Genomic DNA, 24,006 nt, shown 5'->3' on the forward strand with positions numbered 1-24,006 from the left:
TAGGAAAGCATCCATCCATTGCTAGAAGAGAAAGACTAAAAGATGGAAAACAGAAGCTTTGGCCTAGATTTTGGGACAAATAGAAGGTAGGGGCATCCTGTCCCTTGGGCCACAGGGGCTATTTAGCACTTGCCTGGCTCTGCCACTGATCCCTTTGAATACAGTGTGAGCCAACTCACCCCACACTTCCCTGTACTTTGTCGAATTACTTGCTTGATTCTTCCTCCAAATAATCTGACTGTGCAGCCCGGCACCTAAATGGTAGGGCAGGGACACTGCCAGAAGTGTGCTCTTATCACTTACAGGATTCTTAGGTATTTAGTATTTGAAAGACATTATTGGACAAAATAGACAGACATCTCTACTCCTCATGGAAGTTAACATTATTGAAGTAAAATAAATATAATAAGTAGATTACATAGTGTTTTGCTATGTGGTATGTGCAATGCTTTAAATATATGTGTGTGTATTTATATAGGAAGGAGGGAAGGAGGGGGAGGGGGAGGGAGGGAGAGAGAGAGAGAGAGAGAGAGAGAGAGAGAGAGAGAGAGAGAGAGAAAGAGAGAGAGAGAGAGAATGAAATATGTGATCATCCAGGAGGCCCAACTGTGGTGCACCATGGCCCGAATCTCACAACTAGCAGAAGATAACCTTGAACTTCTGATCATCCTGCTCCATCCCTTAGAGCTAGATTGCAGATAAACACTACCATGCCCAGCTTACATACAGTGAGTGCTTGGGCAGTGGTTGTCCATGCTACACACATTTCCTACTATGCAGCTAGAGCTAGATCACCAGCAGTCCTCTCTTTAGTGTTAATATAAAATGTTGTGAATACAGGAACCAAAATGTTTATCTCATTGAATTTACCATCTTACCTGCAGCAATTTTCTTGATGAATACATGTATCATATTTTCATCTTACCTCTATATTCTCTTCTATCCGCAGTACCTGGGACAACCATTTACGCTGATTATCATTTAGCAAAAAAATAACCGTTTCAGTTTTCTTCAGATACAAAAGTAAACAGGAATAGGGAACTAAGAATGGAGTCTCACCGTGAAGCCCCAGCTGTGCTGACAACTCCCTATGCAAACTAGGTTGGCTTGGAACATCCGCCTGCCTCTACCTCCCTAGAAATGGGATTAAAGACATGTGCCACCACACCTGGCTTAAAAATATCTCTTAAAAAATTATAAAAAAGAATAGAACAATAATTTGGAGAGGAGCCTCTTGCCACATTAACCTAGCTAGCGTGGGTGTTATTCATTGTAACAGGTATGAAGGAAGATGTAAGATTGCTCTCTGTGTCTGTCTCAGGAAGCTCATACAGGGCAGAGGGCATAGTCTACCAAGCCATAAGGCAAGAGGTTGGTTGGGGTCTTTGAGCACTAGCAAGGTGTGAATGTGCTGGAGGAAAGCCAGCTTGACAGCAGGGTTGATGAAATGAGGTCAGAAGGGCAATGGGAGGAAATTGTATAGAGCCTTGGAATTTGAATTTAACCCAAGCAAAATGAGGTCATTGTACGAAATCTGTACGATGTTTTAGGATGAATGGTATTTAAAAGTAGTAGAAGGTCCTTATAACCAAGGCTCAGACCAAAGTATCAGTGGAGGAGTCGTTGATATATTTTAGTTTTTTTTTAGTAACTTAAAAATAAAGACATATTTTAAAGTTAGAGTCATTTGGCTCTCTTACTGGAAAATGATGTAAGTTGTAAAGGAATGAAAGAAAAGGTAAAAGAATGACTGATCCAAAATTTAAGATATGAAAAGTTGGAATGATAGGAAAGATCATAATTTCAATTTGGGACCCTTTTAGTATGGGATGTCTGGTAGACATGTAAAGGTAAGGGCAGATGTTTAATTCAATTTGAAGGGCAAATCAGCATGTATTGATCAGCCAGAGAGGAAGTCAGCGAGTTTTGTTAGAAGCCACTGAGTGACATGGTGCTTGACGAGACTACGTAAATTAGAAGGCACTATTTAAAGAACATCTGTTGACAAGTGGCAACCACCTGAAAATTATGCTCCTTATTGGACTTTCTTTCTTTTAATTTTTAAAATTGTGTGTGTGTGTGTGTGTGTGTGTGTGTGTGTGTGTGTGTGTGTATGTGTGTGTAAGTGCCTGTGTAGGCCAGAAGAGGGGGTTGGATCTCCTGGAACTGGAGTTGCAAGTGATCATAACTGCTCCTATGTGGGTGCTGGGAACGGAACTCTGGTCCTCTAGAAGAGCAGAACATGCTCTTCACCACTCACCAGCTCTTTGTTGCACATTTGTTCACATTTTCTCTAGTGACATTTGAAAATAGTCTAATCATAAAGAAGTGTCTAGTTAGAAGATATATCATGGTATATTTATATCATGAAGTATAAAATGTGCATGATATAAAAGTTTTATTTCATGAAGTAATAAAAAAAGGAAAATAGTAAGTGACAAACCAGTGATTAGTAGAAAACAAGACTTGTGAGGGGTGAGAATTAGGATTTTTTTTTCTAATGCTGGGAACTGAGCCCAGAGCTTTAACACTCTACCCCTGAGCTAAATTCCCCAACCTCTGAATTTTGTAAATGTCTGCCTGAGTCAAGGCACATTGCTAAAGATTTTGCAAGCAGTATCTCATTTAAAAACCCTGTTTGCCTAGTTAGAGTATATTGTCTTATTTTTCTCAGATAACAAAAAGGACAGAACAGCGGACAGAACAGCAATTTTAAGCTTCTCAAAAAGAAAAAAAAAATGGAGTTGGAATTGAAGACCAACTATGACTTTAAAATCTCTCAATTCTTATCGTTTTTCTCAATATTCCCACAGATTATAACCTCTAAGAAGAATATATACCAAAACTCATTCTTTATTGTGTTGGCTTTGAGTCTCTGTTGCTGATGGAATAAAATGACTTCCAGATAGCTTTTAGAATGGTTGAAGGCAAGGTCCAATTGGAAAAGGAAAGAGAAAAAGAGCCAGCAGGAGTCACAAAATGTGGATATTGGTTGAATGTTAGGAATATAGAAAAATGAATATAGAATGGCATTGAATTTTGTTTGTGAAACTTGCCTACGCAGGGGTGGGGTGGACTCAGAGCGTCACTCAGGGCTTCAGATGCATCTTTGGAATTAGCCTAGAAGTTGTACTTGAGGCAACGGGATGCTTGCATAACTCAAGAAAGACTCGACGGTAAGGAAATAGAAAGACAAACCCAAGGCATGCCAGTATTTTCACAGTGACCCACTGAAGACGGTAAAAGAGTTGACCGGATTAAGAGAAATACCTGCACAAATATATATTGTCTTAGACTCTCAGGGAAGAAGGGCAAAATTAGTTAGTGCTGAGTTAGAAACACAAATACAGCCGAGAAGGGAAGGCTTGCTCAATAAAGGGGTTTGCCTTTGTAGGCCAGTGGTGACTGCCTCTAGAGCATTGTCGGTAACCTGATGCTACAGCCAGATAGCTGGGGATCGGAGAATGAGAAACCAATTTTAAGATACTATGCATGCTATTAAAGTTAAGTAGACAAAGGCAGGCATTCATATTATTAAGATACGCTTGACTAGATAAATGAGTACTTTGATCCCAGTTGTAAGATAAATACTCCAATTTACCTAATAAGACAAATGTTTTAATGACTACAGCAAATTACTTATTTGGTATGAATGTGAACGTCCTTAAATACTATTAAGTTTTGTCCATTAATTATAACAAGAGGAAACAATAACAAAATTGTAGACCATTAAAAATAGTTATTTTCTGATAGTATTTAACTTGTTGGGATCTTGCTCTCGCCATGTGCCCAGTTTTGATGTATGCACACTTATATATTTAATTGTATTGTGGATTTGGGGGAGAGAGAACTGAGGTTTCTATTTAGACAAATGGTGTACCACTGCACTGTACCCCAAAATATGTATCTTTTCCAATACTGAAAAAGTAGAAACAAGAGCATATAAGCCCCAACATCAAATCCTCTTACTTGTTCTTCTTCCAACCTGTTCCACACACTTTTTTTTCCTTTTAGCCTTTTTATGCTAATCACAGACATCCCGTCATTTCACCCATAATTACCTCGGATGGCCTCTGTCTAATGAGGATGTAGGGGCAGCTTTGATGATCACTTAGTGACAAATTGCTGAAGCTCCCAGGCTTCATTTCCAGTGTAGGCTTTGATTTACATGATCTTCCCTCTGCCGTCCCTGCTTGCCTCCTAGAAGGAAGCTGGACTTTTATGAGTCTGTGTGGGATGTGAGAGTAGGCGATCCCCGGTGCTACTCCTCACTTCCAGTCTCACTGGCTTAGGAAACAAAAGTTCTCATAGTGTCCTCAACTTAAACGTTCACTCTGGATAATCTAGCTTCAGGCACTAAAGTAGAGCTCGGGTTTTGGAACAGTTATGTGATTTTGCTAAAAGCCCACAATGATCTTATAAGGGTTTTGGGTTTAGGAACTCAGGCCAGAGATTGCTGGAGTTGACTGAGTAGCACACAAGGCTTGGTGGTTTGTGCAGATTTGGGCATGAGCCTCAGCTTTCCTTGACATTTACCTGGAGTTCCATTCTGAGGCTTTTACCCATAGCATCATCACAGGTATTGGTTCCGGTGCCCACTTTTTAGGTCTGGACAACAGGCTCTGGCTTAACTCAGAGACGCATGAGGAAAATCAAATCAAACCATGTCACACAATCTTCTCTTGTGGTATGATTCACTCTGATCCTAAATAGAGCATAAAAATATGTAAAGAAAGAAAAATATTAGGACTTCACTTCAATGTGAATTAAATGCTTATCAATGTCTGTAAATTATTAGGGCCCTTAACTTCTGAATCTATGAGTCAGATTAAAGTTTAAGGCATCATGATAACAAAGACAACATTTGGAGCATTGTTTAAGACAGTAGAAGATCTTTTTACATGGCCACCTCCTAGCATTGGTAGTTCACACTAAGATGATCAGCATGTAGCAGGAATCTTAAAAGTTCTTATTAATAAAAACAAACCTGGAGCCAGGTATTGGGGTGAATGCTGGAAGATCAGAGAGACAGAACAAGCCACAGCTTCCTCACCTTGCCAGTTCCTCAGCTGATCCTGTTTCCTCAGACTAGATACCTCTGTGTCCTCATCCGAATGGATCTCAGCTGAACTGCTGCCTTAAAACTTAACTAGTCCAAAAACTCTAGTTTCTGGTTTTCATGCCTTATATACCTTTGTGCTTTCTGCCATCACTTCCTGGATTAAAGGCGTGAGTCACCATGCCTGGCTGTTTCCAGTGTGGCTTTAAACTCACAGAGATCCGGATGGATCTCTGCCTCCCAAGTGATAGGATTAAAGGCATGTGTGCTACCATTTTCTGGCCTCTGTATCTAGCGACTGTTCTGTTCTCTGAGCCCAGATAAGTTTATTAGGGTACACAATATTTTGGGAAACACAATATCACCACAATCAGCATGTATTTTAGTTGAGATACTTTGCCAAAATGTCCTCATTTAATTTTCTAAAATGTATATTACATCTGGACTTCTTTTAAAGAAATTTTTATTTCTAATTTGCTTTTTTGATGATAGAGAGGGGTGTTTTTTTTTTGTATCATTAACAGCATTAGCTTTTCCTTCAAATGAGTGTTAATGGAAAAGAAGAATGTCTTCTTGTGATCTTACATTAAATTTCTGGAGTGCAAGTCTATAAGGAATGTAATGTTTACACCTGATAGAAAACACAAGAAAAAAATCATGGTTTATTTAACCAAACCCAAACTACAATTAGATTTCTCTAAATACACCTTAGTTCAATCTATGACATGTGTGAGGTTTATTTGAGATCATTTTTCTGTTACAGTATATGTTCTTGGTATACATAGGAAATTAACGTTCTTTAAGTTGTAAACTTATTGGGAACTGAACTTCAATGGCACGTTAGTCCTTTATCTACTTCAGACTGCTGTACAATAGATGACTTCAATTCATAGGCATACTGCCCCCCAATGTACTGGATGGTATCATAGCTGTCAGCCAGTGCATTAGTCAGGATTCTCTAGGGAAACAGAATGTATAGAATAAATATGTAAGGGGGATTTATTAATGTGACTTACAGGCTGTAGTCCAGCTAATCCAACAATGACTGTCTACCAACAGAAGGCTCAAGAATCCTGTAGTTGTTCAGTCTACAAGGCTAGATTTCTCAGCTGATATTCAGTGTATGCTTGAGTACCGAAGAAGTACACTCTAATGTCAGTGAAGTAATAGACTTATTGGCAAGAGTGGGAGTAAGAGCAAGCAGGCAAAGAGAGCAGGTTTCCTTTTTCCATGTCCTTTATATAGGCTGCTAGCAGAAGTTGTGGCCCAGGTTAAGGGTAGATCTTCCCACCTCAAAATATCTGTGTTAAAATTGGATCTTCCCACTTTAAGTGACTTAATTAAGAAAAAAAAAATTCTTCACAGGTATGCTCAACCATTGGGGTTTTAGTTAATTCCAGATGTAATCAAGATTACAACCAAGAATAGCCATCACAAGTCCCACCCCCTGTCAACACACAATCATATCTCTTATTTCATGTTTACTTTCTAAATGAAAAAAATAATCAGGTCATAATTATGCCCAACATGATATAACCATCCTACATGTAATCACCAACACATTAAATATTTTTACCAGGTCATAATTACACCTAACATGATATAACTATCCCTTGTACAACTGCAAATGCATTATAAATATACAATAGGTGACTATGTCCCTTGAGAGTTATTCTTTTAGTATCTCAAAATTAAATATGACAATCCCTGATATTCTCTTAGCTGATGTTATACTATGTGATAAAGAAATAGGGAAAAGAAAACACAAATATCTATATAAACACATTCTTAACGAAATATAACAGAAACACTTCTGTCAGTTATCTTCATTTCTGCAACTGGTCCCATGGCCTTAGCTGGTATTTATAACAGCCTTCCTCTACTACCCATTTTGTGTTTCCTCCACCCTCGGCAAGCATCTCATCAGGTCTTGGCCCTGTTCCTGGAGGAGTGACTCATACCTTCATTCCTGAAGGAACTATGCCCTTTGTCATCCTGCTTAAATTTTAATTAGAGGACATGGTAGCACCAAGAGATGCCCTAAAGGATCTCCTGCACTCCAGATATAATCTTTCTTTCCTCCATTGTGGAGAAGCAATCTAATTCCCCCTTGGTAATCTAGTTCAATCACCCCCCCCCCTTAAAACTGTTATTCCTTTTTTAGCTTGTTGAGCTTAAGGGATTCAGAAACCTGTAGCGGTCAGGGGGAAGTCTGACCTTCTAGTTCAATGAAATATCTGTGTGTCTCCTGGCAGGAATACTCCCCCCTCTGGAACCAAAACTTCTAGGCCAGCAGAACTTAAGATCATGGCAACAGGAAGCCGAATTTTTCCTAGTGGGTTACTAAGTGTAATAATAAGTGGAACAGTTCCCTTTTACACTCCTTGATTCTTGGCCCCCTGGATCCTGACTATGGGAGAAACCATATGATGTACTGGACACTGATTCAAAGCATATACTACCTTCTAGAGAATGCTACTTCAGCCCTCCAGGCTGCTGCCACCTAATTGGCACTGTAGCTGTGTCTTCAAAAGGCCATTCTTTCTTTTTATTAGGCCAGCTGCTTCAGGATGGTGGGAAATATGGTAAAACCAGTGGATTCCCTGATCATGGGCCCACTGTCACACTTCTCTGGCTATGAAGTGAATTCCTTGGTCAGAAGCAGATAATGAATGGAATACCATGACAGTAGATAAGACATTCTGTAAGTCCATGGATGGTGGTTTTGGCAGAAACAAAGGCAGGAAAGGAAATCCATAACCAGAATAAATATCTACTCCAGTAACGACAAAGCGTTATCCTTTCTATGGAGGAAGTGGTCCAATGCAATCAACTTGCTACAAGGTCACTGGCTGGCCACCCAAGGGGATAGTGTCATATCTGGGGGTCAGTGTTTATCTCTGCTTTTGGCAGATCTGGCAGTCAGCAGTAGCATTAGCCAGGTCAGTCTTAAAGTCAATGTTGTTGAGCCCATGCATAACCTCCATCTCTGCCACCATGGCCATTTTGTTCATGGGCCCATTGAACAATGACAGGGATGGTTGGGGAAAGAGGTTGACTGTCCACAGAGTAGGACTTCTTATCTACTGAATTGTTGAACTCCTCCTCTGCTGAAGTCACATTTGATGAACATTTACAAATACCTTCACATCCTTCATCCTCTTGGAGAGATCTACCTACATTCTTCTTCCCCAGATGTCTTTTTCACAGATTTTCCAATCATGCTCCAAGTCCCTGACCACAGAGGCAATCCATTAGCTACAGCCTATGAATCAGTGAACAATCACACATCTGGCCATTTCTCCTTCGAAACAAAATGTATGACCATGTGTACTGCCCAAAATTCTTCTCACTGTGAAGATTTCCCCTTGCTGGTGTCTTTCAGGGTTGTCTCAGAAAGGGGTTGTAATTCTGCATCTGTCCACTTCTAAGTGGTACCTTCATAATGTACGGAACCATCAGTAAACCAGGCCCTACTCTTTTCTTCCTCAGTCAAATGATCATAGGACACACCCCATGAGGCTCTAGGTGCATGCCTGTCCACAGATAGCATTGTAATGGGTATATAAACCATAGGCATTTGGGCAATTTCTTCATGTAACTTGCTTGTACCTTCAGGACATGCCCAGCTCAATCTCTCTGTCTCTGTCTCTGTCTTTGTCTCTGTCTCTCTCTCTCTCTCTCTCACACACACACACACACACACACACACACACACACACACACACACCACTTCCATTTGATAGTAGATTGCTGCTGTGCATGTCCTACTTTATGACTTGGTATGTCAGATAACACCCAGCTCATGATGGTTGCATGGTAACCCATCTCAGGTTAAATGGTAAGTTGGTGGCCCATTGTCAAATGTTCGTGTTCCACTAAGGCCCAAGAGCAGGCCAAGAGTTGTTTTTCAAAGGGAGAATAGTTGTCTATAGATGATGGTAGAGTCTTGCTCCCAAATTCCAAAGGTCTCTTTTGTGATTCATTTATTGATAAAGGCCTGATAAAGGCTTGAAACAGATCCCTGTCTGCCACTGGCATTTCATATACCATTGAGTCTACTGAATCATATGATCTAAGTAGTAGAGCAGCCTGCACAGCAGTCTGGAGCTGTTGGAGAGCCTTCCCTGTTCTAGGACACACACAAAGCTAGCAGCTTTCCAGTTCCCTTGGTATATGAGCTGGAGTTATACAGCCAAGTGATGAATGTACTGTCTCCAGAATCCAAATAGACCTATTAAATCTTGTGCTTCTTTCTTGGTGGTGGGAGGGTCCAGGTTCAATAATTTATTCTTCACCTTAGAACAAATATCTCTGCCCACACTACTGGACTCCTAAGAATTTCACTGAGGTAGAAGCCCATTGAACTCTGGATGGATTTATTTCCCATCCTCTGGTGTTCATATGTGTTACCAATGAATCCAAAGTGGTTGCTACCTCCTGCTCACTTGGTACATTACTGTAATGTCATCAAAATAGTGCACCAATGTGATATTTTGTGGAAGAGACAGATGATCAAGATCCCTTCAAACTAAGTTATGACACAGGGCTTGAGAGTTAATCTATCCTTGAAGTAAAGCTATAAAGGTGTACTGTTGGCCTTGCCAACTGAAAGCAAAGTGCTTCTGGTGGTCTTTATGGACAGGTATCAAGAAAAAGGCATTTGCTAGATCAATAGCTGCATATCATGTACCAGGAGATGCGTTAATCTGCTCAAGTAAAGACACCATATCTGGTACAGGAACTGTAATTGGAGTCACTAACTCATTGAGATTTTGATAGTCAACTGTCATTCTCCATGATCCTTGTTCTGCACTGGCCAGATAGAGTTAAAGGGAGATGCTGTGGGAACCACCACCCCTGCATCTTTCAAGTCTTTGATGGTGGCATTAATTTCTGCAATTCCCCCAGGGATGTGATACTGTTTTTGATTCACTATTTTCCCTGGCAGAGGCAACTCTAAAGCCTTTCCAACCATAATAGCCCTCACTCCACAGGTCACGAACCAATGTGAGAATTCTGCCAACTTCCATCCCAATTATAAATGGTAGCACTGGGAAAATAATCACAGGATTAGTTTGGGGACCCACTGGACCTACTGTTAGTTGGACTTCAGCCAAATCTCCATTAATCACCTGACCTCCATAAGCCCCTACTTTAACTGGAGGGCCACAATGTTTCGTGGGATCTCCTGGAGTCAGGATCAATTCGGAACCAGCATCCAATAGACTTTGGAAAGTTTGATTGAATAAAAAATTTCTTGATAAAGAAAAAAACCATTTCCATACCAACCACAGATCCCCCTCTCTTCCTTCCTCCAGCCCCTCCAGCCTTACCCCTGCCAACTACCCCCCATTCCCTCCTCTGAAAAGTTAAGGCCTCCCATGCGGAGTCAGCAAAGCTTGGTACATTTAGTTAAGGCAAGTCCAACCCCCCCCACATCCCCACACCCCAACATCAAGGCTGTGCAAGGTGTCCCACCATAGGTAATGGGCTCATGCACCAGAAATGGATCCTGATCCTACTGCCAGGGAGTCCCTTAAGCAGACCAAGCTTCACAACTCTCTCACTTATGCAGAGGGCCTAGTCCAGTCCCATGGAGGCTCCACAGCTGTTGGTCTAAAGTTTATGAGTTTCCACTAGCTTGGTTTGGTTGTCTCTATACATTTCCCCATCATGGTCTTGATTGTTTCTTTACCCCAGTGTATAGTGCTCTTGTAAAGGGCCGTAGGTCCCTCTGGGGGAAAGAATGGGGAAAGGCTAATAATAAAACTTTTAAGTATTTTATCAAGGTCCTTCCGTGGGAGAAACTAACCATCCCTCCATTCAAAAGGTTCTGGGTCTACAAATTGACTCATTTGAAAATTGTTTCACAGGCCAAGATTCCTTTTTGTCATGATCCAATGGAGACTTACGTTTATTTGTTATTTATTTTTCTGCTTATACAGATCAACTAAAGATGCAGTAAGTTTCTTATCTATGCCATGCCTGGGAACACCATAATTGATTAGCGAGTACCAAAGGTCCATATTAGTCATACTGCCATAGAACTCCCTTTGCCTATGCTGACCATTATCAATTAGGCCGTTATGGATATTGCTTTGTCTATGCTGCCCATTACGATAACTATAATCACCTTGCCTTTGGTGATTTGGTGCTGCCACTTGGCTCCTGCTTCCAGGCCCAACTTAACACACTGCATTTAATCCATCTAACTGAGCAGTAACATCTCCAACCCTAACATCTGGCACAAGGAAAAGGACGACAACAAAGCTCTTCAGATGTGCTGGTGACCCTCTCACCATTTGTGGCCTTATAAGATTAGTGAAGGGCGTGTCTTCTGGGTCTTCCCATTGTGGAGGATTAGGTTTTATACAGCATGTTCACTCTAGTATTGTAATTTCATTGAACATTAAAATTCCTTCATCGACACTAAGCTAAGGGATACCAGGCATCTCCAGCTCCTTTTCAATAGGCCATCTATTGTCAAATGCTTCAGTGAACCATTCAAACAAACTTTTGACACATTTTTTTTTAACTGTAGAAGCTTCCATATTCTACTAGAATCTACTCAGTGGGCCCGTATTAATAAACTCAGCCTCATCCAGTTTTACGTTCCTTCCAATCTCCCCTCTAGGAACCTGCTCAGGATTAAGTCAGGTTACAGGTCTAGAGTCAACTATGGGTGCGCCCTGATGGACATCAGTATTGTCTTGTCTGGCATCTCCTTCAAAGAAAGTCACTGCTGTCTTAGCAGACAACAAAGGATTAATTTACTCAGTCAGAGGTGGAAAAGGCACTGTTTCAGGGGGTGGGAGTACATCTTCTGCTGAGGATGGAGAGACAACTTCCTCAGGTGAGATAAACCCCCAAGAATCTGAGGGTTCAAAGTTCTCAGCTTCAATAGAGTCCTCCCACACATCTCTATCCCAAGTTACAGGATCCCATTCTTTACCAAGTAATGCCCTCACTTTAGCTGCTGATACCCTCCAAGGCTGGGACTTGAATTTTTGCTGTAATTCAGCCAACCTTATAATGAGGGCTTTGGTTTGATTTTCTGCAACTTGAGCTCTGTGGCTGCTGGAGAGAAGAGAGTCTCTTCCAGAGAAGCCTTAGAAACCATTAGACTGTCTGTGTGCATCTGGAGCTGGTCAGTTTTATCACCGAGTTCATTGTTGTCCTTCATCATATTCCGAGATGCTAGGAGCTGGTTAATTTTATCACAGACCTCATTCTTTTCCTTTGTCAGTTTATCCAGAGATGCAGGAGCAACCAAGCAGTGTCTTCAGTCTCCTTGTTGTCCCACAAACTGTCAAAAGCTTTGTGTACAGAGTCACCGAATCCATTGCTTCTCACAACTGCAGAAACAGGATAATCACATGCATTTGTCTAAGTTTGTAAAATAGTTCATACCATGGGCTTTCAGAATTCTCCAAGCTTCTAGGAGAGACTTCAGTAACTAGGTGTTGGCAAATTGGAAAGTCTATTTTAGGTACTTAAACAATTCATCCTTATACTTTTGTTGCTTTAGAAGCACTTCTGGATCAAAATCTGTATTAGTCAATGTTCTCTAGGGGAACAGAACTTATAGAATGAATCTATCTATGTATCTGTCTATGTATCTGTATGTATGTATGTATATAAAGAGGATTTATTTGAATGGCTTTCAGGCTGTGGTCCAGTTAGTCCAACAATAGCTGTCTACTAACAGAAGGCCTGTGAATCCAATAGTTGTCCAATTCACGAGGCTGGATTTCTCAGCAGTTCTTCAGTATATCCCTGCATCCTAAAGAAGTAGACTCTAATGCCAGTGAAGGAATGGACTTGCCAGCAACAGCAAGAGCAATCGGGCAAAAAAAAAAACAAAAAACAAAAAAACAAAAAACCAAAAACAAACAAACAAAAAGCCAAAACCAAAAAACCCAAGCAAACAAACAAACAAAAAATAAGCAACCTTCTTCCATATCCAGAAGGTATGTCCCAGATTAAAGGTGAATCTTCCCACCTCAAAATATCTGGATTAAAAGTCGGTCTTCTCACTTGAAGTGATTTAATTAAGAAAAAAAAATATCTCACAGCTGTATCCAGCCACATGAGTTTTAGTTAATTCCAGATGTAGTCAAGTTGTCAGCCAAGAATATCCATCACAGCCATGACATGTGAAGGTCACAAAGATTATTCTGTATATAGTTTCAGCTACTATTATGGCATAAATAAGAACATATTGTTTGGCTTGCTGATCAGGCATGGTGTCTTTTCAAAGCTTGGCAGCTCAATGTAATTAGTATACTAATAGCATTCGTATTGGATACAGTGTGAGTTTGGAGCGTGATCAGAGCTGTCATACACCATTTAAATGAGATCCTTGGTATCATTTATTGTTTATCATCTCTGTGTAAATATCACTTGCCCTCCTTTGCTAATATACTCAGCAAGAACTTCCAAAAACATGACATTTTTCATCTTTACCATCTATTGGCTACACTTCAGTAAAAGTGTAAGGAGCTTAGTAGAGTCCTATTGAGTTACATTCTCAGCACTTTGGGGGAGGGGCATTTGGATGGGATACATTAAATAAGTGGAGATTGCCTCTGTCTTAGATATAAACAACACTCACACCCTGTTTGAGGGCAAGTTCTCTAGTTTCCAGGAATGTCAATGGTCAACCTGAGAAAGTGCCATGTGCTACTAGTGGCTGAATGAAAGCCTTTTAGAGGCAGCGACGTATCTACTTGCTGTGATGAGTCAACATTTGTTACAGCTCCTAGTTTGGGAAGGGTTAACACTGAACTCAAGTTGGCCTAACTTCACCCACTTTTGTGGAGGGCTAGAAATGGGGATGGTTTTATCCACAGCCATAAGGAGTCTGTGGTAGAATGCCCGTGTGACTCTCCAAATTGGGCAAAATCAACTCTGGTGCCATATATGCATAGCTTGACAATTTCCTAATATTACATGTGTTCTTGAAAATTTTGGGATACCTCAGAAACAAGTTCCTGAGACTATTCCTTCCAAAATCCTGTAAGTGTGTGGGAGGTGGTGCTCTCTTAGAAGTTCTGTTACCACACTAAAACTCAGTGCTGTGTTTCTTAAGAAAGCCTGTTGCCCTCTCCAAGGCCACACTTCCTGAACTCATTTAGAGGGTGTAGGGCATTGATCATGCTATTACAGGTCTTCAACAATTCTAGGGATGTCTTAGGAGGAGAGTGGCTACTCTTGAAGCAAGCACCCGCTAATGCTGGGAACCTTGGACTTTTTGTTGTCTTCCTGCAGGAGCAAACAACTGAATTTACCTTTTGTAGCATTGTTAAATTCCTTTTCTACAATTCTGTCCCTTGTCTTTGTAGAGTATGGGGAACAACACAAAGTGACAGAGGCAGTTCAATGCATTCATCTTAGATAAAGTGCATAAGAATGTTTTTTTTAACCAGTAAGAAAATGCACACTGGTATATCTTCTTATAGAGAAATTTTATTGTTGTTATTCCATTGTTTTTAATGAAAATATTGTTGAGTGATTTTATTTCTTTTGATTCTGTTAGCCATAGTAGAGTAGGTTTCATGGAGTCTGAGGTGTTTGAAATGAGCCTTGGTACAGGGTTGGTTAAGAGATACCCAATGAGGATGAGGACCTACCAGAAAGAATAGATTTATTTTTTCCAAACAGGAAAATAAACCACAAGGAATCACGGAACGAAAGGGAAGTAGCTGCTGAGGTTGCCATACTGTTGAGATCTCCACAGCATACTATTATTTTTCTGATCCATTTTTGTTTGGGAAGTATTCATTATAGATCTTCTGTGTATACAATTTGATCTTATTTACCTGATCTTATTTGACTATTAATTTAGCCAAGCACTTATGTGTTTATGCCCTTGGGCTGGGTAATAGGTGACCATGGAAACAATTTTTATTGTTATTACTTTCTTTAAGCAAATTTAAATATAGCTGGTACTATGAATTAACCAGGATTTTCTAACGTTAACATCATCATAAGTATGTGGTTGTATGCAAACCCTGGCCTTCTACTGAGGGCCTTGTACAAAGCTATAGTAAGGATGGAGTATGTTGATTCACAGTACCATTGTTTGCTGCTTTCACTGTGTGAACAAGGTACACAGGGTGTTATGAATACAGCCTCAGTATTTCCAATGTCACCACTACCGTTTTCACTCCGACATTCAAGTTGTCAGTAGCAGCTTCTTGTTTCCACTGCCCCTGGAGGAAACAGAGTGCTGAGACCAAGCCATCGTGTGGAATGACCACACTAGGAAAGAGGCTAGAGAATAGCCCCAAGGGAGAAGCTCCTGCAGTCTCTGGGTGTGCTTCACCGTTGATAGCTGCTCAGAAAGGAACACACACACACACAGAGTCACACAGAATCACACTCACACAATACACATACAATCATATTCACACAACACAGTCACACAATATCAAACTCACACAATACACACACATCACTCTCATACAACACATAGGCACACAATATCACACTCACACAATACACACACATCACATTCACACAACACACAGTCACACAATATCACACGCACATACAATTGCACACACACACACATAACACAATCACAGGAAATGTCCCATCTACTGTTAAAGTAGCTCATTTTCCAGTATGTGACAGATGAAAGCAATGTATCTCCTAGTTAAAAGAAAAAGGTAAATTGGGCTTGACACATGGGGGTGAGGGTCATGCCAAGGTCAGAGTATACCGTATCCCGAGGTACTCAGGCCACATTACATACCCCAGAAAGGAGAAGTCAAAACCACCAATTCCAAGATGGAGTGGAGTTGACAATCTGCCTGTGACTTGGACCTGGTGGTTGGAGCCCATGCTTGCTGGCCATTCCTCAGCAGCACGATTTCTTTTCTGTGTCCTTCCAATATAAACTTTCTCCTGTTACTGAGAAACAATTTTAAATTATTTGGGGGCATCTGCTTTTTAATTCTGCCTGATTCTAGAAGACTACTTTTGTTTGCTTTCCAAAAACATCAATGGCATCTGTAGTGTATTCATGCTTTATGGTTAAACCCAAAAGGAATTAAAGGCTGTATCCATTTAATGGGCACAGCAGTAATGGATGCTAAAGGATTTGAGTATCTTTTTTAATCTTTCAGGGAAGTAGACCTAACATAGTACTCAGTAGATACAAATTTTGCTTGAACTAAGTGATGGTATTTGTAATATTTAAGGAATTATATTTAAACATAATTTGAGCATGCTGTTCTAAAGTCTGTTTAAGACATATGGTTATAAATAATAAATTAGTATTTATTTTAGCAAAAACCATTTAGGAATTAATTAAGCCTATTATTTTGAATGTTGTAGCTGATGTTTTGATATTACAAACCTCAAAAATGTATCACTGGTATCTCTAAATCCATAAATTGTCCTGCAGATCCATGGGTGGAGGGCTTAGAATCAGCCCTCTTAAGTTCACTGTGTACAGTCAAAAATATAATAAGCATGGTAACCAAGCAGGAAGGAAATATAGTACAAATACATCAGGAAAAGTCCATTTCTTTTTCACACCCAGGGACATAAAAGATGGAGGAAATTTTGATACCGGGTGGGAAGGTTTTTATAAAAGCACACATAGGCACAGCATCGAGTGACTTCTTTCTGATTCAATTTCATAAATTGCTACATGAGGAAGCCCTCTCCAGTAGATAACACTCAGAAATCAGCACTTAATATGGCAGTAATGGTTATTGCTGTCATTCTTTACATCTTTAAAAATAATTAAGCATTACTGCACAGGCATTATAAAGTTCCCCTATCACCATTAAGAGGATATTTGAGGTTTGATGTAATTTAGCAAATTACATTATACAGTAGTTAAGGTTTTATGCAGTGGGGTAAAATGAGGAGTAGTTAAGCACACTTAACCATACAATGCATGGTACAGAGTTACATGTTCCAGCTGCTGTCAGCTTTGTTCCAGTGTCATTATTGCTTTGCAGGCTGACGTTCCTCAGGGAGTGATTCGAGTGCAAGCTCCCCATCTTTCAAAAGTTTCCATGGCAATACAACTAACTGAGGAACTAAAAGCCAGCGATGTGCTTGCCAGATTCCTCAGCCAAGAAAGGTAAAGGCCTGTTTTAATTATTCTGTGGGATAACTCACTTTTATATTTATACTCCTCTCCCTCTCTCTCTCCTCTCCTCTCCTCTCTCTCTCCCTCCCTCCCTCTCTCCTCTCCTCTCCTCTTCTCTCTCTCTCTCTCTCTCTCTCTCTCTCTCTCTCTCTCTCTGTCTCGTGTGTGTGTGTGTGTGTGTGTGTGTGTGTGTGTGTGTGTGTGTGTGTGTGTGTATGTGTGCACGCGCACGCATGTGTGTCTTCCCGTCAGAAGAACAAAGCAGATTTGACAGTTAGACCGCTGGAGTGGAGGGTGGGAATTTGTCAGAGGTAGCTTGTGTTCAAGTTGTGCCTGTTTCAAGCAGCATGTGTGAGCAGCCCGCCACCATTTGCCTGCAATGAGCTTGGCAAGTGAAACTACTCTGTGGTCTCTCCAGAACACGTTGGTTGGAGGTTAATTACTGTTTGTAGGCTGTTACGAAGATTGCTAATTAGGATGCAGCAAGATTAAAATGAAGACGTAACTTTCTCTATGAAACTTAATGAATAAGAAAGAAATGTTCCAATTTGAAAACTGAAAGCGTGGATGATTGAGAGAGGCCACCCAGTCCCTGAGGTCTGAAGTCATGAGAACAAGCTGTCCTCATTAGGGACAACCACGTCCTTCCTTGTCCTGGGCTGATGCTACAGAGTCTTTAGAAAGCTCTGCTCTCCCTCACAGTACTCACTAGAGTCTGTGTAGCCTCCCATTCATCCTGTCTCGAAGTTGAGAGGTCCTGGTAATCTTACAGGGATTTTTTTAGGTTTTCCCCTTTAAATATCTTACTTTTGGCTAAAGTCAGTTTTAATGATTTTCCTCTGATTTATGCTATGAAATTAAAATTCTTTTTTTAAAAATGTGTTATTAGTGTGTGCGTGTGTGTGTGTGTGTGCATTCACACACATATGTTTGTATGTATACAAATTTGTGGAGTCCATTCTCTTTCCATTGTGATATGGATTGTGCCACAAGCACCTTTACCCACTAAGCCATCTCACCAGCCTCAATCTAAAATTCTTGAAAGAAATCTAGCATCACAGTTTATAGGTATCCCATTTTAGGCCTCCCTTGAGGTTAATCTCATTCTAACAGTGTGTGGGGGGGGGGAGGGGCGGGGGTTGCTTCCATCCAGTTTGTCTGCTGATGCCTCTGCAGCATCAGTACAGTACCTTTTGTTAATGTTTATACTCTGATTAAGACTCTGCAGCAGGTGTGAGAGAAGTAGAAACCTTCAAACAACCACCTCTCCCCCATCTCATAAGGTGGGAGAAAGGATGGATCTCCAAAGCTCACAGATGGTGTTGGAGTGGGATGGGGACTTCTGGGGTAGTGACTCAGCCCTCTGCAAACCAGTATGAACACCCTTGCAGTTCCTTCTGTTTCACTGGTAGGACCTTGACCAGGGAATATATTTGCTCCGGGTCACACAGCTGGAATTTGAACCTGTATTTGTGTCCACAGAGGCAGCCCCTAAAGTCCTCTCCACACTAGCTCCTGGGAGTCATGCCTGCCATGGAGTCCGGAGTTGAATCTCCCAGGACTGGGGGCTGGGAGCATTAGGAATTTCTCAGATGGAGCCTTTCTCCCTGGGGTGTCTCAGCCACAATGAAGTCAACCCTCTTCCTCGCTCCTCCTCAACTTTGACCTGCAGATGCCACCTTTGACCCTTCTTTCCTCCAATAGCATGTTCCATTCCCTCCCAGAATGTGCCTGCAGATTTGGATGGCTTGAGTCAGGAGCATCCCACAAGTTCCAAGAACATCTTCCCGAACTTAGACTGTCTAAGCACAAATCCTTATGAAGTTGTACAGTCCATTCAGCTGGGTCTTTAATATTTTGGGGTACAATGTGAAACATGAGTCAGTATATTCAGATTCTTGCTATTCTTCCTTCAACGTAGGCTGGTGTTTTAAATAACATTTTAATTTGTTTTGTGTACATTTCTATGTGCATGGTGCACAAGCCACAGTGCTTGAATCAGTTTTCTCCTTCCACCATGCGGGCTCTGGGTCATCAGGTTTGGCAAGTTCCTGCTGAACATGTCCCACGTCTTAGGTTAAAGCCTCCATTCTCCATTAGGAAGAGCAAGACAGAATAGGACTCCTTACAGTCTTGTAAGAGGGGACTAGGAAAGTGGCCATTAAGTCCTGTTGCTGTTTATCTGGGCCTCAGAGTGAGGAAAGTGCTCAATAAATGTTTGTACTATAGTTTTTCCCGACCACATACTTGTGTTTTCCCCATTTATCCTCTACTGTTTGGGACAGTTAGGAAGCTCACTTTCCTTCATCCCTCACTTTCCAACTCTCTCCGTCAAAGCCACGAGCACATATGTGAGCAAAAAGTACAACAAATTGCCCATTCATTCATCCGTTTGGGTAAAGTATTGATGCCTTTCCATCAATACTTATGAATTTGTTGACTTTATATGAAAGCTGTCCTATGTCAGAAAATTTGTTCAGCTTTCGGTAAAAGGAAAGAATCATACAGACCCTTGAGAATCACTCTGAGAGCAGTATTGGACTAGATTCTTAAAAATCAAGTCTTTTACAACATTCTTTGGGGGTTTTTATAGCCCCAGTAACTCTTGGTTGGAATCAGAATGTGACCACTGGATGGTATACAAGGTAGCAGGTCGAACTGAAGTGTGTGTGCATAGCCCTGGGCAGGCAGTGATGCCATGGGCATAGCAAAGGGGAGAGAAGATCAGATAACCAGAGAACCATTAGCTGGCTGCTTAGGAAAGCTGCTGTTATGCCAGGAATTCCTCATAGGTGGAGTAAAGTCAGACTTGCTAATTTTCTTCCTGCTTACATGATATATCTCTTCTAGGCTTCCTACATGTGTGTCTCTAAATCTTGTGTATAGAGTGTCTATGGAGATCCAAAGAGAGTATTTGATCCCTTGGATCAAACTGGAGTTAATGATTGGTTGTGAGCTACCTTGTGGGTGCTGGTGATTGGACCCAAGTCCTCTGGAAGAATAGTCAGTGCTCTTAACTGCTGAGCCATCTCTCCAGCCCTACTCCTCTGGACCTTCATCAGCAACCCACAACTTCTCTGTTCACCTAATCCACACACCACAGAGGATTTTAAAAGCAAATTCTTGAGCTTTGGTTCTAAAGTTTTAGAAGGTTTCTAAAGTAATTCTTTTACAGGAACCTTTGATAAATCACTGAATTGTAACGTGTGTGTGTGTGTGTGTGTGTGTGTGTGTGTGTGTGTGTGTGTACTTAACATTTTAGAAAAGTTTACTTTTGTAACTAACATGTAAAACCTAAAAGTATACAGAGTTATGGAGTCCTGAGAGGCTCCCATTCGAGGATATACTATGTAATGTCAGAATGTAGCTAATTGTATCTGTGGGCTTAACTTTCAACACCTCTTTATGGTAGGTGGAAAATGCTATTCTTTGAAGAATATAAATGTGTATATGTAACATACTGAGTGAGAGAAAACTAAGTGCAATGAGGAAACTGAGTCAGTATCTTGGCCCTATGAAGAGCAGATAATCATATCAATAATCATGCCATATCAATGTTTCATTAACTTGACTTTTTGGTGTTTACAAATTTAGATACTGATTTATTCTTTTGCGTTCAGATATCTGATTCTATTTATTTCATTTCCAAGTGTGACATTTTTTATTACCTGTAGGGCACATTTAACAGATGGGAACATACAAAAGTACATAACTGCAGTATGTCTAAGTTATGAATTTTCTGTGCTAGCTAGAATTTCCCGGTCTGCTAAACTGATTTATGTGCAAGCTCTTTGATGATGCAACTCATCTGTTTGTTTTGTCCCTAATAGTGGGGTTGCCCAGACACTTAAGAAAGGAGAAGTTTTCCTGTATGAAATTGGAGGCAATATTGGTAAGCACATTTTCACTCTATCTGTTGACTTGATGTTGCCAATGTTTATTATTTATATCTTTGGGACAAAAGTGTTTCTAGATTTGAAAGTAAGCATACCATGTCTTAGACACTTGCTGGGTAGTATGGGTTTGTTCAGTGCTCCGACTTTTCTTCCTGTGTCCTCTTTTTGAGTTCCCACTGTTTAAATCATCATTCACACTCAGCCTTTGCACATTTGACTTTTCATTTCGCAATCAGATCTTGGAAATTAGTGTGGTTTTTTAGCTGCATTCAAAACTAGTTATGTTTAATACAGGTGAGGATGATTTTAAGGAAGCAGCTAAAGTCCATCCCACGAAGTATTTTCACTTCTTCATTTAATTTGATACCAGCGTTAGAGAATGACTACCCAATTGGTGTTTTTAATGTCTTGGCCAAGTCTTTGAGTGTTGTCATGAGAAATAAGGAAGAAGGACAAAGACTTTGAAAACTAAGATTTTTAATCATTGGGATCAATTTTACGATTGCATCTGCCCTCACCAACTCTATTAACTGATACCACATCTCCTTCACAGGGGAACGCTGCCTTGATGAGGACACATATATGAAGGACTTATACCAACTGAACCCAAATGCTGAGTGGGTCATAAAATCCAAGCCACGGTAGAAGACTAACCGGAGGACTAGTATCATCATTCTTGCTGGGTCAAGAGTGTCAATAAAAGTCGCAGGTTTCTTAATTATTCAGCTGTACCCAGTTATTACAAAGTGACACCCCCAAGTCTTAAAATTATAGATTTTTGTGCTTGCCACAATTGTTAATTATTATTATTAAAAAATATTTTTGGAGTAAGAGGAGATGGGTTTAATTAGCTTGTGGGCTGTTTATACACACTTTAAAATGTGTTCAGATGTGACAGCTGTTTGTTTCTGTTTTTGTTTTTTTTTTTTCTATGAAATAAATTCTCTACCTTTTTTTTTGGTACTAGGTATTGAACTAGAACTTTGCTCATGATGGGCAAGTGCTTTATGACACCTAGTGATATCCCCAGCAGATTAAATAATCTTTACTAATAGATTTACCAATGAAGTTTTAGTTTATTTACATTTTAAGAATGTTGTCTCCCCTCTCTTACCTCTTCTTATCTACATTCCCTCAATAAAATTTGCTTTTTTAACCAGAAAGAGATAGTTAATAGCAGGTATGGGATGCTACGAAGCCAAACTTAACTCAACAGAATTCTTGTTACCACAATATGTTAGCATTCATGGTTTTGGATCCTCTGTCTAAACAGTCCTTCCTGCAGCATCCCAGACAGTTATTTTTTCAGCTTATCTGACATATGTGCATGAATCTGTATCCATCATCAAAACCCAAACTGTCAGGAATGTCCAATCATCACCAAAGCATGAAATGCTTAAATACTCAGGAGACACAATGTGGATCCACACAGAATAACTGGATCACCTCTGACCACAATGTGAAAAGCCAGATCACTTTGTGTGTACCACTCTCTTCCAGATGGAATCTGAAAAGTAACATATAAGGTTGCCTGGCAACATTATCAATATCATAAATAGTACAATCTGGAACAATTGGAGAATGCATTGTGAAATGGCACCTTCCACAATCCCCTTCCCCCCAGAATGAGTCTTCTGAGTGTGACGATCACCGATGTGAACAATTTTGCCTGTTTTCATATTTTAAATCATCTGAGTCAATTTGTTAAGATGTTATGGAAAGCATTATTCCCAGGGCTTTTCGTGCACAGACCACACTGTGACAAAACACGGACCTCTGCTGTAAATAAGAGACATGAAATAAGAGCAGTGCTCGCTGTTTCATAAGGGTAGGGTGTCATCGATAAAAGGTGGCATGTGTAGATGAGGCACCCATGTGCTGATGACACTGTTCATCGTTCTTTAGGGGAAGCTCCACATTCTCAGAAGCTCTTGCTGTCACTCTAATTAGAAAGGAAAGTGCCGTTAATGAGAACAGAGAAATGTTCAGTGTATAATTACAAGAGCAGCCTGTGGATAGATGCTTCAGTAACACCATGGTGATTCGTGCCATTGCTTTTTTATTTAAAGAAATTTTATAATTAAATGCCTTTTTTCTAAACGACCTTCTCTTGGAATTATTACTTTTATTCCAGTGTGTTCATGGGTCTCCTTTTGTCTTTTTAAATTATTTTAATTAACGGTCTGTTTTCATTGTAATTAAGCCTCATTTGCTCTTTTATCAGTTCTACATTCCTGTGTTGTTTTTAAATTTGAAAGATGTATGAGACAAGCTTATTTCCTTCCTTAGGTTTCTTCTTCTTCTTTTTTTTTTCTTTTACATAAATGTCTATCCTTTAGGGCTTTCAAAAGACATTCTGTGCTGTTTCTTATTATAGGAATATATTCATTTCATGGGTAGCAAAATTTATTGATGGTTCAGTGCAAACAATGAACAGTTCTAAAGAAAAATTATGTGCTTAAAACATTTAGGGACCCATAACAACAACAAAAGGCCAAGAGTCAGGATAGAGATTTAAAGAAATGTTTCTAGAACATATGTCGATTGATTCTTAGCACACTGACTGCCTGCCCAGGGAGGCTGGTAGAAGAATTCCCAGGGGTTTTTTGTTTGTTTGTTATTTTTGTTTTTGTTTTTGCTTTTTTTTGAAAAATTTCTTGAGACAGAGTTTCTCTGTGTAGCTCTGGCTGTTCTAGTATTCTCTCTGTAGACCAGTCTGGCTTCGAACTCAGAGATGCCCCTGAGTGCTGGGATTAAAGGCATGTGCCACCACCACTCAGTTGAGTTCCCAGGTTTTGATGGAGGAAATCAAAAGGCCTTTTTATTCTGAGTCATCCCTAGAACTCATGACCTAAATTCATTGGCACTGAACAGTGCATTTAAATAACACACACACATACACAATGTAATATAAAGATACATCATATATATACATC

General features: G+C 40.2%; 1 protein-coding gene across 5 annotated transcripts in view; it reads left to right on the forward strand.

The window, feature by feature from the left end:
* The window catches only part of Arhgap18 (Rho GTPase activating protein 18), a 214,783-nt gene extending 191,610 nt beyond the window's left edge, over window positions 1-23,173 (forward strand). For all 5 annotated transcript variants that reach the window (XM_052751244.1, XM_052751246.1, XM_052751248.1 and 2 more), the window contains 3 exons: window positions 17,041-17,165; window positions 21,005-21,066; window positions 21,624-23,173. In XM_052751244.1, coding sequence (XP_052607204.1) covers window positions 17,041-17,165; window positions 21,005-21,066; window positions 21,624-21,715 — 279 coding nt within the window. In that variant the 3' untranslated portion in view covers window positions 21,716-23,173. The remainder of the gene's footprint in view (window positions 1-17,040; window positions 17,166-21,004; window positions 21,067-21,623) is intronic.
* The last annotated feature ends 833 nt before the right edge of the window (window positions 23,174-24,006 follow it).

Source organism: Peromyscus californicus, unplaced genomic scaffold (genome assembly GCF_007827085.1).
Source record: "Peromyscus californicus insignis strain IS unplaced genomic scaffold, ASM782708v3 Scaffold_22__1_contigs__length_63687245, whole genome shotgun sequence".
Classification (NCBI taxonomy): Eukaryota; Metazoa; Chordata; class Mammalia; order Rodentia; family Cricetidae; genus Peromyscus; species Peromyscus californicus.